This window comes from Carex rostrata, chromosome 5, assembly GCF_964058835.1.
Source record: "Carex rostrata chromosome 5, lpCarRost1.2, whole genome shotgun sequence".
Taxonomy (NCBI): Eukaryota; Viridiplantae; Streptophyta; class Magnoliopsida; order Poales; family Cyperaceae; genus Carex; species Carex rostrata.
In genome coordinates, this window is record NC_135922.1 from 12731308 (window position 1) to 12749207 (window position 17900).

Here is a 17900-nt window from a genome sequence, read left to right on the forward strand (position 1 = left end):
ATGGGATGCTATTGGGTGTTCGATGAAATGCCATTAAGGTGGGATCCATTGTATGTCAATGTGCACTGTTTATTTTTTCCATAATAATATTGCTGGTACAGTTGGTACAAAAACTGAGCAGGTACCAATATAAATAGGGATATAATTCTTCTTAAATTTAATAATTAACGACGAGTCTTTGTATGTACTAGATGTAATTGAACTCACATACGGTAGATGAGATTTTGGAGTGATTTATTTGGATTATATAGTTAGTAGGGATATATGTGAATAAAAATTAAGGTAGAGCACATACTTTTGTATGTGGTTGATATGTCAAATTAACCAAGTATCACGGACCATACAATCTTCATACATGCATATTCTTACAAAATGGTATACATTATTTTTAGTTTAGCCCATTAATGGTATATACTGGAAATTTTTTGCTTTATACAAGGCAATTGATATACTTGTGAATCATTGTTTCATTAATTTTGTTTTAAGATATCTGAGAACAAGGTCTCAGTTGAGTTTTAAATAACAATATTATGACCAGATTATATAGATAGTTAGTTTTTTTTAACAATACTGGTAAAGCTATTGCCAAATTGACAAATTTTGGTACTTTACCACCAAATCTTTTTTGTCGTCTTCCTTAGTTCTTTATACACTTGAATAGTTCTTTACATCAATATTAGTAGATTGCAACTGCTGAGTTCTAGTTTTTACTTTATTTGGTACTTGAAAGTCACAATTAATTCATAATTCTGAATTACTTTGCAATTTATTAACAGATGAATCTCATCAAGTCGAACAATAATGATGACATAGAGAATGAAAAGCTTGAGTTAATGAGGTTGAGTTTCGAGACTTCTGAAGAGTTGATCAAGGGAACTGTTAGTTTGTAATAATCTAGAAGTCAATAATACGATAAATTAATCATAAAGCTTTGTTCATGAATTGAATGTTTATTTATATATCATTTTGTTGCCTTGAGTATTATTGCATTTATGGATCATTTCGAGTTCATGACTGAAATTGTGAAACTCCATAATATAGATGATATATACTCTTAAAAGGTCACTGACCAAGGTAATTAGCAGGAACACTAATTACCGCTATAAGGTTAGTATGTGGATTAAAAGATGGTTAAGTTTTACAAACCACCTGACACGAGATGTCATTTTAATCACATAGATACATGTTCTAGGAACATGGTATTTGACAGACCCCGAATGAAACATTAAATAGAATTGTGTTCGTGTCATTAATGTTTTCATTCAGTGTCAAAGTTCTACAGTATGAGGTATTTATCGTTCCCACTAAGAAATATATATGAGTAAGTGTTATCTAACGCTGTCCGTAAAAAGCAGCCATAACGGTAGCATTTCCATATATATAACTTAGCTGAGGAAGTGATAGTCTGCCAAGAATACTACTTGTCCCTCGTATCTCTATACGAGCTATAGCATCACTGGGCCCCTTGATAGAGTTAGATTATCTGCATGCGGTATAATTACAAGAGTAATTATATTTGATAATCTACTCAAGATCAAGAAAAGATACAGTTAACAAGGATGACACATATCTACCTTAAAACTGATCTGATAGCTATGAGACAGAAGAACTGACACAAGTAAATTGTTTACTGGATCGTGATATTGTACAGTACAGCATCATCTGTGTAATTGGATGGTCATGATGTGTTGCCAGATGCCACCCATGACTAACAGAAGTTAAAACAGTTTTAACTCTGTTTACCAACATAACACAGATCCTATTGGGTCACACCATATAGGAGCTACTCGGAGAATCTTACTGATTAATTATAAATTGATTATAATTAATATTAAGATGGTTATAATTAATTATACGTGATATAATTAAATTATAAATGTCATTTAGAATGACAAGCAGAAACAACGGTTAATTTATAAACGTACACGTTACGTTGTATAAAAGTTACCGAACAATAACCGAAAAGAAATATAATTGTACATGACAATTATATATATATGATTTGGAATTTTAATTGTTAATTATGGATTTGAATTATGGGTTTAAAAGCCCAAAATAATCAAAGCCTTAATTAAAATTAAAGGCCCAAAGTCAAAGCCCAAAATCAAAGCCTTTTACTATTCATGCCTTAATGGGCCAAGGGCAAAATGGTCATTTCACACCTATGCCACCTTGCATGACACCTTAAGGGTGTAGAAACATTGAGAAGAGTGTGGAAGGGTGTGGAAGGGGTATTTTGGTCTTTTCACATATTAAATGATGAGGTGTCAAGGGCTTTTGGTAAATAGATTTGTTTTGAGGGGTATTTTGGTCTTTTGCGAACCTCCTCAAAACACTATAAATAGAGGGGTGAGGGTAGAGAGAAAATTTTCTAATTCACATGTTAATCTGATTACTTTGTTAATCGGTTTTTCTCTCTTCCCTGATTTCGGTTATTACGAGATTCGGAAAAATATATTTTTGCAAACTCTGCGGTATTTCGTGTTTTGCTTTTTAAGTGAAACTGAATAACTTGGAGTCTTAAATATATTTAATCTGTCCCTATTTCGGTGAATAGTGTTTCTACAGAATTCCGCGGTTTACGGTATTTCTGGCAGAAGAAGTAAATCGCTCTCCGGTTAGTCCTGGTGGATAACCAATAGAGGTATCACACGTGTGATACTGCGAGTCGATTCCATCCCTGGTGAGGCTCTACTCGCTCGGTCTGCATTCCAACTAAGATTTGGAATCAAGGTATAAATTGTTATATTAATCTATTTAATTTGTAAATAGATTTAATGCTTTAGGAAATCAATTATGGAGTAGATCTGTAAATAGGATTAAACGAATCTTCTTGATTCATTTAATCCGTAGCTTAAGTTAGATGTAAAAATTTTTGTTTTACTCTTTCCGCAGCTTAAGCTAATTAAATGGGTTTGAACCGTTCCTCGAAACCCAACAGGAACACGTGATTTTTTTTCAGAAAGAGGCTATGGTTTATCAATTCGTGGCTCAAGAAAAGATAAATATGTAGTTTTGGGGTGTGATAGAGGTGGTTGTTATCGAGACCAACGCAATGTTTTAATGGAACAAAGAAAAAGAACAACCATAAGCCGTTTAATAGGTTGTCCCTTTAAGATTAAAGGAAAACGGCAAGATAATGAGTTATGGATGATTGAGATAAAGAACTACTTACACAATCATGAAGCTTCGGTTGATGGTTTTTTATTTTATTTTATTTTATTGGTTGTTTAAGTTTCCTCTGGTACCGACTGGTACAGAACAGAAACAATGTTGATGTAAAGATGTTTTCAATTTAGTTCTAAATATATTTCAATTGGCAGTTGCTGCCAGTTTTTCAAAAAAAAAAAAGAATAGTGCTCATCTATGATTTTTTTTACTAAAAATTTAATTTAGTTTTAATTCGTCACTTGGTAGCATTCTATTACATCTATTCATCTAGATTGAAAAGGAGTTCCGTACATAAAAATTGAAAAGAAGCTAGGGTATCAAGAAAAAAGGCTATCAAGGAAATCCTGGTATCTGTTTAGTTGGGAGGAAATAGCAGGAATGGATTTTATTTGGAAATGAAATAAATGCTCAAGGGCTTTAATGATTAAAAAAAATACAGACCAAGGTCGGGACGAGAAGGAAACTTTTACTTTTCCTTTTCTATGTTAATTGAAGAAGAGAGTAATGGAAGGGTAAAATTGAAATTTAGTAAAAAAATATTCTCTCAGCGCTAGATTTCACAAATACTGCGTGTAGAATAGCACTCCCCTTTTTGAAAAGGTCTTTTATCTATCTCATTTTTCATCCAGAATTTTTTTTTCCCTTGAGAACAAAAGAAAAGCAATGCATGCTGATGCAACAAAAATTCATACTAGCGTTATTTCATGTAACAACTGCCTACAATCTGAGCTCTGAAGGTAGGGGTGCAAACGGATTGGATACAGATCGAATAGTGGTAAAACCATATCCGTATTCGTTTTTATTTTCCGGATGCGGATCGGATATTAACCGGATACGGTATGGATATCCGTTTTTTTATAATAGTAAATAACATAATTTTTTTCATAATATATATTAAACTATATAGTATATATCTACTATTCGGATACGAATAATTGAAATTTAAAACCATATCCTTATCCGCACGGATATTCGGATATCGGATATCCATATCAAATTTTCGGATACTGTCAGATAATATCCGATCCGTTTGCACCACCTATCTGAAGGGTCATATTTTTAGGTAAAACCTTGAAATTTTGAAATTACCACATTTTAGTAGAATGCAATATGCAACTAAAATAGCCAGCCCAGACCCAACGAAAAAAATATTAGTAGTGGTAATATCTGGCCCAATCAAAACTTCAAATATTCGGCCCAAAATGAATTATATTTTACTTAGCACTTCAGCAGACTAATTATTATTTATAAACCTAACCATCGGGCTCCACCTGTCAGAACTCATCATCTTCTTCTTTTAATAGCCTTAACAAAACTTACTTGACTTGACGCTGCCCCCAAATTTCTATCTTGCTCATAATTCTCATCACCAAATCCAAATAATCGGTCAAAATCAGCGTAACTAGACGGTAAGAACTGTCTTCCGACCAAAAACGGTTTCGCTCAGTTGTCCAGTAATCGGATCCTGGGTTAATCTCCTAATTTTAATGCTATTTCCGACCAAAATTGTAGGAGATTTCATGGCTTCTTAGCTGATAAATCAAATTGGTTCAATTTCAGCTGAGGCTATGCTGTTTCTTTGGTCAATTTGTCAGATTTTGTTATCTAATTGCAAACTTCTATATGTAATTAGGTCAAAGTTAGAGTGAAAATGCTCATTTTATCATGATTTTTGTTTTCGTTCGTACTTAATAGTTTTCAATTTGATATTTGATTTTGGTTATGTATAGTAAGAGAAAAAGGAAGAACAGATTTAAATGGCAGCTTCCAAGATTCAAGCCCTATGGAATCACCCTGCCGGCCCAAAAACTAGTTCTCTCTCTCTCTCTCTCTCTCTCTCTCTCTCTCTCTTTATCTCTCTCTTTCACACACACACAGAGCAGGGTACTTAGCATGACTGTCATGGTTTTACAAGTTTTCGATGCTTTAACCAATGTTTAACTGCGAATAATTAATAGTTATCTTGCTATTCTCCAACTCAGCCACTGGTACATGAAATTGGTAATACTATTTTGATTAATTTTTCTTTTTTGAGATTTTAATGTATTGTAATTTTTTCATATATTAGTTCATTTTTGGGCACCTACTTTCAAATGGGGAATTAGCATTGCTAACATTGCTGACTTTGCCAAGCCTCCAGAAAAGATCTCTTACCCTCAGCAAATCGGTATGTTTATAGTTTATACTTTACCACTATTTTTTTCTTCATTTTTTGAAACTACCACCAAGCAGTTTTTGTCTGTGATTCAAGCAAAACTGATCTAGCCTCTGGTCCCTACCATTTTTCATATTTACTCAAATTGTACAGAAATAATTAACTTGTTTATATGAACTTTTTTAACAATAGCTGAAATTTTTGGTCTGCTTTTATGAGGGGAAAAATATGCAAATAACATAATACTGGTTTAATCATGAGTTGAACTAATAGTATGGTTTTACCTATACATATGAGAAATATTGGGTGCTTGTTCTAGTTTGCAAAAAGCCATTAAAATTTGTAAGCTTTATATATAATGTAATATGGGGTGTCAAAATGCTACTGTTCAGTATTTCCAGTTTCTACCAGTACATAGAAATGAAATGCAGATAAAAGGAAATGATAATATTTATCTTGGTAGGTAAAAAGGTATTTTGTAGGTGCTACAGATTCACAAAATGAAGAAAAATTAAACTATTTTACCTTGGTAGTGGATTGACTTGGAAAATGCAACCTCGTTTATACCTGTACATATTTTGTCATGACATGTATAATTTCGGTGTGCAGCTGTTACTGCCACTGGAGTTATCTGGTCTCGTTATAGTTTGGTTGTTACCCCGGTATGTACTATGACCTACTTGTTTCTTTCATTCACAATTTTGCCTCTTTCTATTTTGTAAGTTGGTAAGAACATCTGAAATTTCATTTATTGGCAAAGAACACTAAAATTTTCTTAGACTTGCTAAACTTCTTTGATATAAGTATGTATGATCCAATCATTAGAGCAACTGATGGAAAAAGGTACATCGTGGTAACTATTGACCTTTTTGCCCCCAATTTAATGAGCCTTTTCTCCTTGGAATAATTTCATTAGGGAATTATAGTGCTGCTTATCCAATGCAATTTAAAAAAAAAAAATCGTCAAATGGTTTTTTAGATACTTGGCTCCAGATTTATACTACAATATCTTTGGTTGAATAGGGGTCAATAGTTGTGAGATTTAGGTGCTTATGGTATATGTTTAAATTGCTCATCATTATTTGCAAAGAAATCATTGGATGCAATTTGAATGCTTGGACCTGTGGTAATAGTGAATGAAAAATAAGTTTGCAAAAGTATTTCCGCACTCAATGTGTCACAATTTAGATTATTACTTGTGTGGTACGAAGGTATGGCAGCACGATACTGATATATTCGCACTATAATTGCAAAATAATTTGTTCATGTGACAGCTTCTAAATTATTCGTGTAGTATCACTAAATGGTACCACCATCTGAAAAGGAGTATTTTTTGTTTTTTTGGTCTATGCTTTCTACTTTTGCAGAAAAACTGGAATCTTTTTAGTGTTAATGTTGCCATGGCATGTACCGGCATTTATCAACTCAGCAGGAAGATACAGTAAGTTTAATGCACTGTTGTTATAGCTTTTTTCTTAAAGTAAGTTGTTGCTTCATGAGCACACTCTCAATTTCTAATTCTTAAATTTTTTATTTTTAGGCAAGATTACTTGTCTGAGGAGGAAGAAAAGACAGCAGTAGAAGGTTGATAAAACTGAGGATTATTTAAAGCAATCTGGTGTGACAATTGGGAACTCTCTTTGTACTTTCTTTAGGCCAAGTTCTCTTCTATTTTTGTTTTGTTTTTATTTCTCATCGAAAGCTGCTTGTTCCAATTTGGGCTGCAAAAAACATGAACACCGTAATAAGGCTGTAACACTTGATTATTAGTTTTCCTTTTTCTTTTTTTCTCATGGCGTTTTGTTTTATATTGTGCGTTTGTATATTTGGTACTTGTTGTGAACTCATCTCCTAATAATCATTTTACAATAATTTTTCATGCATCTTAAAATGTACATTTTTCTATGAGTGAGTCTATGATACTATGCATATCACGGGTTGGTCCGTGTTAGGGCTCTATATTCGAGTTTTCAAAATTCTAACGGTCGATTCGAACCGTTCATCTTGTTCTCCATATTAATATGTGTTTGGAGACCAAATTTTACATTTTTTGAAATTTTTTTACTATTTTTTTAAATGTTTAGAAAATCACTTGATTTGAAAATTCTGGACTATTCAAAAACAGTGATTTTCAATAAATCTAAAAAAATAGTAAAAAAATTCAAAAAATGTAAAATTTGGTCTCCAAACACATATTAATATGGAGAACAAGATGAACGGTTCGGATCGACTGTTAGGATTTTGAAAAGTCAAATATTAAGCCATATTACGGGCCAAATTGTAATATGCATAGTACCATAGACTCACTCTTTTTCTATTATCTATCAACTAGTGCATTTTGTATTGATGTACATTTGTCTATAATAACAATCTTTTGATCAAATCGAAATGTGTGTTGATTTGTGCATGCATGCACATCTATTAAAAAACAACGAAATTAAAAATCATTCGGTCCGTGACAGACTACAGTGCCAGTGAAATACCAACGAAAATTTTGTACAATTGCAATGAGGAGCGACAGGATTGGGCCTTTAAATATTAATTTCAAGAGTCGCTTGGCCCATAATACAATTAGGGCCCATCAACGCCTCAACCCATGTAATTTCAGTTTTGTCCCAAAAGAAGAACACAAGAACCAGTAAAGGGTTAAAATACAAAGATCTCTTCATTATGAAAACATGAAAACCCCTTAAATTACCCATAATTACAAATAACCAAGTCAATCAAATAAAAAAAAATCACAAATTTCATCCCTGTAAAATCCAAGAAGAAAACAAATCTATCCTACACAAACAAATAAAAAGAATTCAAAGACCGTGTTAATTGACATATTATAACAGTCCCCTATTTCTCCCCTATATTTTCCTCTTGGGGCACCCACCAAACTCTGAGGCTCCTATCCAGCCCCCCACTATACACCACATAGCCTCTCCCAGTTCTATACCAAGAAGCTTGGAGGCACCTCACAGGCCCCTCATGCCCCCTTAAAAACCCTAATTTCACCAGTTCACCTCCATTCTTTCTTTTCCACACACCAATGCTCCGATCACCCGACCCGCTAAACACCAACTCACTCACCACACACAAACTAAGCACAGCCATGTCATGAGCTTTCACATCACAAACCAGCCTCCAAACCTTCTTTTCCTTCTCCAATTGGCTCTGCCATGCGGCCACGTGACCATCAGACCCAGCAGCATAGACAATCCCTGTGCCGACACATGTCGCAACTGCATTCCACGACATGTTGTTTCGGGCAACTAAAGTATTCATCAGGCAATGTGAATTTTTCATTTCATTTATTTTGCCCCATGCCTTAATCTTTCCATCAGCTGATGCGGTATAGACGATGCCATCATGTACTGCTATTGCATTGATCGCATCATCATGGGCCCGGATCGATTCCAAACACCTGAGGTCTGACATCCGCCATACCTGGCATAGGATAAAAATATATTTTAATACACTAATTGGCCAAATTGACCCATACATTAGGCTTCCATAGAGATGCCAAATTGACCTTTTAATCAAAAGGTAAATTTGGCAGAAGGGATTAATTCAATAAATTGACATTTCTTACATTTTTAAGTTAATGCTTCCCATAAATTTGCAAATTTGTTTAACCACCTCCAATTTGTAATAATGAATTCTTTGCCTAACAAGAAAATTGGATGAATGGAACAAACCTTAAGAGTTCTATCCCAAGACCCAGAGTACACGACATCTCTGTGCACCGCAAGGCAGGAAATGCTATCTCCATGCTCAATCCACAACCTCCTATGGTTCCTTCGCGTTTGTACGTAGTTGCTTTGTTTCAGACACCGGCCCAAATAATCCCGTGTAGTCGGCAAACTTGCTACCAACCTAAACACATTCTCTGACCGTGTCGATACCTTCCACACACGAACCTTCCCGTCCTGATGTGCCGAAAACACGCGGTTGCCTACAGCAACAAGTGCCTTAACGGATCCCTCACCATGCCCGAACTTTGCGAATTGGCACAAGTCAGGATGCTGCCAGACCGTTATGTCTTTGGTGCTTGAGGCCGAGAAGAGGAATTCCCCACAGAGTGTGAGACTGGAGATGGGGCCCGCATTGTCTTCGATGGTTGCGAGGCATTTGTAACGGGTTTGGGTGTTGGGACTGGGAGGAATGGAGATTAGGAGTTTGTTGGGTTCGGGCCATGTTTCGGGTCGGGTAATGGGTTGCGAGTCTTGGTCGGAGTAGTCTATTTGATTTGGGAACCTGGAGAGCAATGGAGTGGTTAAGGTGGGTTCTATACATGACATTTTTGTGTATGTGTGTGTGTGTGTGTGTGTGTGTGTGTGTGTGTATGTATTGAGAGAGAGAAATTAGAAGAGAGAAGCAAGGAATAAATAGAGAATGGGGAATTAAGAAGTAGAGAGAGGATTTCTTGAAGATGGGAGATCCATTGGTGGTCGGTGCTTGAAAAGGTTATTTTTTATTTTTTTTGGAAAATGTCTCTGGTACCCTTGTAAATAGTAAAAATCTAAATGCACCCTTTGCAAAAGGAAATATTGGGTCATGTTATAAATTTTACGGGTAATAATAGATTATAGTAGTGAATGATGATTGTTTATTGGTAGGAAATTTGGTTCAATGTCATTTCTTAATATTACTTATATTTGTAAGGGCATAAGCGAAAATGTTTCTACTTAAATTTTGGGGGTTAGGACTTAGGAGGCGGCCCAACGGCTACTTTTTGTTGGTATTGTATTGTTCCTGTGCAATCTGTAAAGGTGCTCATTTTCTGGCCGTCGGTCCCACAAAAACGCTCCTTGGCTTATTAAGTACAATTAATTAAATTAATCAATTATTTCATGTTTTATTTACTAGCACAAGTTTTTTTTTTTTTCCCGAAATCAACAAGTTACAGTTTTGCCTTGCATAAAATGTGCTTTTGTTATGTCATTATTTATTTTCCTAAAAACATGAACAATATGAACCAGAGTTATAAAAGTTCTCATACATTCTCTAATAATCAAAATTTCATAAACTTGGTATAATACAAGTCTAATTAAAATTACAGAACCCCCCCCCCCCCCCCCCCCCCCCCCCCCCCCCCCAATTTCTCCTGAAATTATGGCAGGACTTCCGTAGGTAAAGTTACTAATAGGTAAATAAAACGTGGAACAAACAAATTATATACTGAAATTAAATAAACAAAGATGGAGATACATAGGCTACTTTACGGTGTTGAATGTATTTTATATGTGTACGACCGGTAGATGGATTTGGTACATGTGAAGTAGCTCAAAAGTATCCTTTCCTTTGAAGTTCAAACTTTCTTGCACTTTTGTTTCCTTCTCTCTATTTATTTCATTTTTAGGAAAATATTTTGTTTCTAAACTATAGTCAAGGTATTAATTCATTGAATAGGATCCCTTTTTGTGTTTGTTGTGAAAAATAAATAAATAATCAAACACGCTAATTGTTTTCAATCATGGAAAAATATATATCGTAACGAGTGGATGCAGAAGAAATTATCGAATCGGGTTTAAATAGATAATCGAGTTCAAACTCATTAGATAATCAGATACTAAATTATGTAATTTCAAACTCTAATATGCAATTTCATAAGACTAAAAAAATCTAAATTACCACACATAAAGAGAGAGAATAGGTTACAAAATTTCTCACCGATTTGGACTTGAATTTTCTATTTTGTTTGAAGATTAAAAATAGATTGAGATGCACGCAAAAATATATGCAAGTAGAAACCATAAAGCTATGAAAGTTTCTCACCAGGAACGCTGCTTCAAGAATCCATAAACCCTTTGAAAGTTTCGCAAGTTCTTCTCGTTTTCGTTCTCAAGAGAGATTTGAGATTCTCTGTACTTCATTTACCCTCTATAGAGGTTTGATTTTTGTTTTTTTTTGTTCGAGTCTCTGAGTCAGAGACTTCTACGCAAGGAGTTCTCATTTTTTGTTGCATCTCTGGAGCAGCGTATTTTGGTTTTTCTTCACTGGATCAACGACAACGCACAAACCGAGTGAAAATGTTTTATGTTTGTTGGGCTCTGTTTAATTTGTGTTGGGATATCTAAATGTATTTACAATAGTAATTTCTTTTAGATTGCTAATTTGAGGTGTTAATTGCTAATATAATTGTTAGAATATATCACAGTTTCTAAATTAATAAATTTACTTTAAAAGAAAACGTTTTATTTTTATTAGCTGTATTTGTTTTGTCTGCTTTCTTCGCTGCTGATGTGGATGAAAAAAGGAAATTGCTATCTAATAAATTTCTTTGAATGACTTGTCAGCGGTAGTTATTTTTTATTTTTTTTATTCCACCGCTGTGGATGCTTTTAGATTGTTGGGCTTATCAAAGTTTAGGGTAAGGCAATTTTATTTTTAAGGTATAGTCACTTAAAAAAATTTGATAATTTTATGTTTACCATGAAATAGCAAAAAAATATTTTTGGTAGGAAAATGTATTATTTATTAAGTCAAAAGACGATTTTCCTCCTAGAAATATGATTCATTACAATAAATAAATTTAAATTTTAAATGTAATATCTTGAATAATTTATGATTCTATATTATACATGCAATAAATCATAGTTAAATTGGCGTGATTTAAACCATTGGATGAAAACTTCCACATTATAGTGTTCACCCAAGTATCAGATAATAGAGCTTTCAGTGGCAAGTATTTCAACGATTTGATAAATTATCAAGCACAATATAGACATTTCTTCACAAATTTGATAAATAAATTCCTGCAGAACAACTCACCAATGAACCTTTTGTTAGACTTGAATCATTTGATTAAAAAAGACTGTCATGATATGGCATCATCAATTAACCTATCCACAGGCTAAACATTCTTACATTTAGATTAAAATACCTCAAAATACCTAGTTTAGCAAGACCACAGTCCCTTTCTCATTCATCAGGGAAACAAAAACTTAATACTGGTATTACTGTCAACTACTCTCATAATCACATAACAGAAAGTAAGGCTCATTTCCTTCGTAATATTTTTTTTTCAAAGAATTTTTTTCAAGCAATAGCATTGGCATGATGAGAAATGTGGTCATTAATAAAGCTAGCAATGAATAATAGGAGTGATCATAAACCGTTTGCAAGTGAAGAATCATCGGTGCAGATGCACTCTTACATGTTTGGTATTTCATCAAGTACCTGATCATTGAGGATTGGATCTGAGATTTTGTTGACCTTTGAAATCAGGCAAGTAGCATCATATTCCTAATTGAAAGAATGAAGAAACGAACTCAGTTATAGTTTAAAATGCACAAAATTGCAGTACTGTTTTTAATATGGTCTAGTATCAGCATGTATCGGCCATTATATATACTGTCTAAGCTTGACGGTCAGTTTTTCAATTCTCTATTGCATTCACAATTAGAGTACATTGTGATAAAATCTATTTATTGAGACATAATTACACTTATGCATAAATTGACACTGCATCAGGATAGAATCAGGCGACTTGTGCAGAATTGAGGCTCGATTATGGTTTAATAGGTAAGCACCAGACAGTCTGGTAAATTGTGGCCTAATTTTTACAATGTAATAGAACATGATTCCCAGTCTGGTTTGTTGGTGCTCAACTAGTTTGAAAAGACCTCCAACAGTAAATTACCCGAAAACTTTATTCATATCTCAGACGAAAAAAGAAATTCCAAGTTTCCCTCGATATTTAAAAATTTCGAAAAAAGACCTCCAAAATCATAATTTTAAAAATTCGTGGAAGTAGATATTCAGAATGTTCAGATGGAGTCCGGATTCACTCAAGTAACTCAAATTTTGATTTGGATTCGGTCCATCCGACCAGATGTGGACCGTGGAATGCATGGGATCATTTAATATTGGTAAATTGAGGTACCTAAGGCGAAATGAATTAAATTACAATAGTACAATACCCTTTCGTCATATTTGAAAATATGTTATGGGCCAGTGATAAATCAAACTGTAAATCATCTTGAAAATATGTTATGTCATTGGTAACGTTGGTTGACGTCATACTAATATCAAATTTATCAATTTTGTTAATTTTGGTCTCTTTATTTAATTTCAAACAGTACAAATATCTATGGTAATCCAATAATATATCACCATTTTTGAATGAATTGGTAAAAAATCATACAATCTACGTTAATTCAGAAATTTTTTTCCAAATTGGTGCATTTCCACTCTATTTTGGTCTAAATACAACACTGTAATAATAATAGGCAAAGGCTTCTATGGACATAAGGACCTATTTGTAAAATGAACATATTTTTATTTTTAAAGTTCAAACAGTCGATCTGAACCGTTCATCTTGTTCTCCATATTAATATGTGCTTGGAGACCAAATTTTACATTTTTCTGAATTTTTTTTACTACTTATTAAGATGGGTACAAAATTCAATGGTCTGAATTTGATATTTTTTGTATCCATCTCAATAAATAGTAAAAAAATTTAGAAAAATGTAAAATTTGGTCTCCAAGCACATATTAATATGGAGAACAAGATGAACAGTTCGGATCGACTGCTTGAACTTTGAAAATAAAAATATGTTTATTTTACAAATAAGTCCTTAGGTCCATAATAATAATAATAATAATAATAATATATTACAATTTTTAGACATTTCTAAATTGGTACATTTCTAAATTCTAATTACAATTCACAATTCTAAATTGGTCTAAATACACAAATATTTTGGTACCCAACTAAACTAAACTAAACTACTATTTTGATTTAATTTACAATATACTATTATTTAATAAAATATATACACAAATATTTACAAATATACTACAACATACGATTTTGATCTAATTTACATAGGTATCTACAAAACTAAAAAAAAAATTGGCCTAATTTACAATATAATACTATTTTGGTACCTAACTAAATTAAACTCCTTAATTAAATTAAACTACTTAAAAAAAATTACCTTTTTTTCCGTCGGGTGCGCAGACAGGGACGGATCAGCTCGGCGTGGTAAAAAACAGTACGCGGAGCCCCTTTTATTCGGATCCATCACGTGCTCTGAACCGTTTTGCGAACGGGTCATCGGGAGTGGGTCAGGTCGGGAGCGGGTCAGGTCGAAAACGGATCAGTCCAGCGAGTCAGTTGGGAACGAGTCGGTCCGCAGAATCGTTTTGTGAACGGGTCAGGCGACGGGTCATTCGGAAACGGATCGGTGTGCAAATTCATTACACGAACGTGGCATAATCTTAAATTTACTAAATCCGGTGGTATTTATTTAATTCCGATTTATTGGAGTGGTAATTAAAAAAAAAACGCCTGAGCTCCGAAGCCATCTCCTTCCAGTGAAAGAAAATAGCAAAAACCCTAGATTAAAGAGCGACAGCCGACAATCATCAATCTATTTTCCCTCACCTCGGATTGAAGACTCGAAGGTTGCACAGAAGCAAACACAATTTACCTATCAACTTGATCCAAACCAAGCTCCTTGAGAACACTCCCCTCCGTTAAGGTATGGTCCCACATTCTCACCTCTCTCTCTCTCTCTATCTCTCTCTCTACCTGTGGAATTCAGAGTTCGTTTTTCAACTAAGAGTTCATTTGTTCACATTTTAATTCCAGCTTATCAAAGTTTTTTTGAAAATAGCTAATTTCTTGCACAATATTTGCTATGTATTCTTTGATAGGTGCTGAATGTTGCTTCGGACTAGCTTGGTATTCGTTTTTCCTTTCATATCTTGATCACAAGTTAATCAAAATCAGCACAAATTAGCTGACATTTTCACCTGAGCCCTTAGCTTGGGACAATGGGGACCCGCCAATTAGAATCATTTATAAGAGAGCGTTGTAGATCGGGCACCCTTACTGTTGCTGAAGTACGTCACCTGTTTGACCAGCTTCTAGCCACCAGCAACCCGGCACCATCCATCTATCCCGTCAACGATCTATTCTCGGCACTGGTTCGCATGAACAATTTAACCAACCATTACGCTACTATATTTTCCCTCTTTAACCGATTGAACCGATCTAAACAAATATCACCCAATGTTCGCACGTATAGCATTTTGATGAACTGCTGTACCCAAGTGGATCGAGTCGGATTAGCTTTTATTCTACTCGGACGGTTTCTTAAGGTCGGACCAGGTGCTGATGCTGGTGTATTCAATCCATTACTGAAGGGACTTTGTAAGGATAATAGGATCCATGAAGCTGCAGCCATAGTGCTCGATAAAATGCCTAAGCTGGGCTTCACACCTGATCTGTTCTCCTATAGCACTCTTATGAATGGGCTTTGTAAGATTGGACAAATTGACAAGGCAGAGGAACTCCTGGATTACATGGTTTCTAAAGGGCTTGAACCTAATGTCGTGACCTATACCACTCTCATAGATGGGCTATGCAAGAAAGGGCAGTTAGACAATGCAAAACAGATGTTGCAGTGCATGATTTCCAAAGGCCTTGAACCAAATGTTGTGACTTACACTGTCCTCATGGATGCACTGTGCAAGCAAGGAGAAATTGAGAAGGCAGAGGAACTCCTGCATCCCATGGCTTCTAAAGGGCTTCAACCTAATATTGTGACCTATAGCACTCTTGTAGATGGGCTTTGTAAGAAAGGGCTGATAGACAAGGCAGTGAAAATGCTGCAGCATATGGTTTCCAAAGGGCATGACCCCGATGTCATGACTTACACTGCTCTCATGGATGCACTATGCAAGAATGGAGAAATTGACAAGGCAAAGGACGTGCTGCATCACATGATTGCCAAAGGCTACATGCCCAATGTTGTGACTTACAATACGTTCATGGATGCACTATGCAAGGAAGGACAACCTGAATTGGCAGAGGAATTACTACATCACATGATTTCTGGAGGTCTGCAACCTAATGTTGTTAGTTATAGCACTCTTATAGATGGGTTTTGCAAGATGGACCAATTAGAAAAGGCAAAGAAGGTGCTTAGTGAGATGGTTTCCAAGGGGATATTACCGGACACTGTGACATGCAATATTGTCATGGATGCACTTTGCAAGAAAGGAAAAACTGAAACGGTAGAGGAATTACTAAACCATATGATTTTAGAGAGTTATTTACCGGATATAGTTACTTTTACTACAATAATTGATGGTCTATGCAAGAAAGGGTTGATGGATAAGGTTGAAAAGCTGTTAAATGTAATGCTTGTTAAAGGTGTGAAACCTAATCTTGTAACATATACCAGTGTTATAGATGGTTATTCTAAGCTAGGCTGTTGGAAGGACACAATTAGAGTTTTCAGAGAAATGCTTGATCGAGACTTTTTGCCTGATGAGGTTACCTATACCTCAATGATGAATTCTTTGTGTAAACAAGGCCAAAGCAAGGAAGCACATAAATTGTTTGATTTAATGGTTAGGAAAGGTATAAAACCGGATATTATTTCATATCAGACGTTACTTCTCGGCTATGCTACCGACAGCACTGCCACTGATGTGAAGAATATCCTGGATAGTATGCTGTTAAATAATGTAGCACCAGATTATTTAACTTATACTTCCTTGATTAAGGCATATGCCAAGAAAAGAAAAGTTAATGATGCTATGTGCATGCTGCGAAGAATGAAGCAAGAAGGGGTGAAACCTGATTTAGCTACCTACTCTCCAATATTAGAAGTGCTTTTAGATATGGGGCGAGTTGATGATGCAAGAGTTCTCATGGATCAGATAATAGGTGAGACTGATGATTGAAGCACACGGTTAGGTTGCTCTATTAACTGAACTATTGTACAAGGTTGCATTTACAATGCATAAAATCAAATTTGTTTGTTCGTTCTCTTTTCTATTTCCTTCTGGGGTTTCGTTGAACTTGTATTGGTGCCATTCTGTTACATTTGTGCTGAACATGCATGATTGCCCAGTTTCAAAAAATTTTGAGTAATGGTTAGTTGGAAGAACTCCAAAAATGACTTCAAATGCTGAAATTAATGATCATGTCAAAAAATTTAAATTAATGAATTTGATTTGAGTGTGGTAACCTTAGTTGTAACAAAATTACCATTTTGCCCCTGTAGACTTTCTGTCCCTCCTTTATGATTTGTGAGGAAATGCATCTGTATGTATGGGCTTTTTGTCGTGGGTTTGGTTTGTTTGTTGAAGTTGCAAACGGGTTTAAGTTTTGCTGATTAATATCATTATTTCAGTTTTGGTATGAGACATGGGGATACAAGTTGAAAAATGACAATAGTTTGTTCCTGGACTGAAATTTCTATATATTTTTTTTCATGACATCTTATTAGTCCGAGTTATTCATGAGATCTTACTGTCCTATGTGTTTCATTCCTATAGGTAATATTTCTCGTAAACATAGGATTCATAGATGAACTTACCAGAATCAGAAATCAGCTTAGAAGGATCTATGCGTATGTAAAATATTGTTGAATAAATAAATTAGACCCAAATAAGCATAAATTATTTGCTTTCACTTGTTATTCTGTTTAGTTTTTTTCATCTATATTTTTCATTGGTGGTTCAGGCTTGTTGAACTGTTAATATCTTTGTGCCAACTAGTTCGATTTTTCTGTTACAAAATTGATTTAAAAATTAGAACCATCTTTAGTCAAACCAAATG

At 34.6% G+C, this 17900-nt stretch overlaps 3 protein-coding genes across 5 annotated transcripts; 2 read left to right on the forward strand and 1 right to left on the reverse strand.

Moving 5' to 3' along the window:
- Positions 1-4438: 4438 nt before the first annotated feature.
- LOC144554135 (mitochondrial pyruvate carrier 4-like) lies at positions 4439-7209 on the forward strand. Of its 3 annotated transcripts, none has more exons than XM_078302383.1 (6): positions 4439-4580; positions 4902-4983; positions 5240-5338; positions 5936-5988; positions 6694-6767; positions 6867-7209. In XM_078302383.1, the coding sequence occupies exons 2-6, from the start codon at positions 4929-4931 to the stop codon at positions 6913-6915; spliced, it is 330 nt and encodes a 109-aa protein (XP_078158509.1). In that variant the 5' UTR covers positions 4439-4580; positions 4902-4928; the 3' UTR covers positions 6916-7209. The 3 variants fall into 3 exon arrangements, with proteins under 3 accessions (XP_078158509.1, XP_078158511.1, XP_078158510.1); XM_078302385.1 differs by having other exon boundaries at positions 4444-4580; positions 4906-4983; XM_078302384.1 differs by having other exon boundaries at positions 4448-4589; positions 4906-4983.
- An 882-nt stretch (positions 7210-8091) lies between these two features.
- On the reverse strand, positions 8092-9633 carry LOC144554567 (protein JINGUBANG-like). The gene is made up of 2 exons (XM_078302881.1): positions 9013-9633; positions 8092-8761 (listed from the first exon to the last, which is right to left on the reverse strand). Exons 1-2 carry the CDS (start codon positions 9613-9615, stop codon positions 8171-8173), a joined length of 1194 nt encoding a protein of 397 aa, XP_078159007.1. The 5' UTR covers positions 9616-9633; the 3' UTR covers positions 8092-8170.
- A 5016-nt stretch (positions 9634-14649) lies between these two features.
- Positions 14650-17350, forward strand: LOC144554771 (uncharacterized). Its single transcript, XM_078303110.1, has 2 exons — positions 14650-14805; positions 14981-17350. The coding sequence occupies exon 2, from the start codon at positions 15101-15103 to the stop codon at positions 17018-17020; it is 1920 nt and encodes a 639-aa protein (XP_078159236.1). The 5' UTR covers positions 14650-14805; positions 14981-15100; the 3' UTR covers positions 17021-17350.
- Positions 17351-17900: the final 550 nt, after the last annotated feature.

Coding starts and splice junctions, on each gene's coding strand:
- LOC144554135 (XM_078302383.1), top strand. CDS start 4,929: ATGGCAGCTTCCAAGATTCAAGCCCTATGGAATCACCCTGCCGGCCCA. Junction 5,339..5,935: donor CTCTTACCCTCAGCAAATCG/GTATGTTTATAG, acceptor TTCGGTGTGCAG/CTGTTACTGCCACTGGAGTT. Junction 6,768..6,866: donor CAACTCAGCAGGAAGATACA/GTAAGTTTAATG, acceptor TTTTATTTTTAG/GCAAGATTACTTGTCTGAGG.
- LOC144554567 (XM_078302881.1), bottom strand. CDS start 9,615: ATGTCATGTATAGAACCCACCTTAACCACTCCATTGCTCTCCAGGTTC. Junction 8,762..9,012: donor CTTGGGATAGAACTCTTAAG/GTTTGTTCCATT, acceptor ATCCTATGCCAG/GTATGGCGGATGTCAGACCT.
- LOC144554771 (XM_078303110.1), top strand. CDS start 15,101: ATGGGGACCCGCCAATTAGAATCATTTATAAGAGAGCGTTGTAGATCG.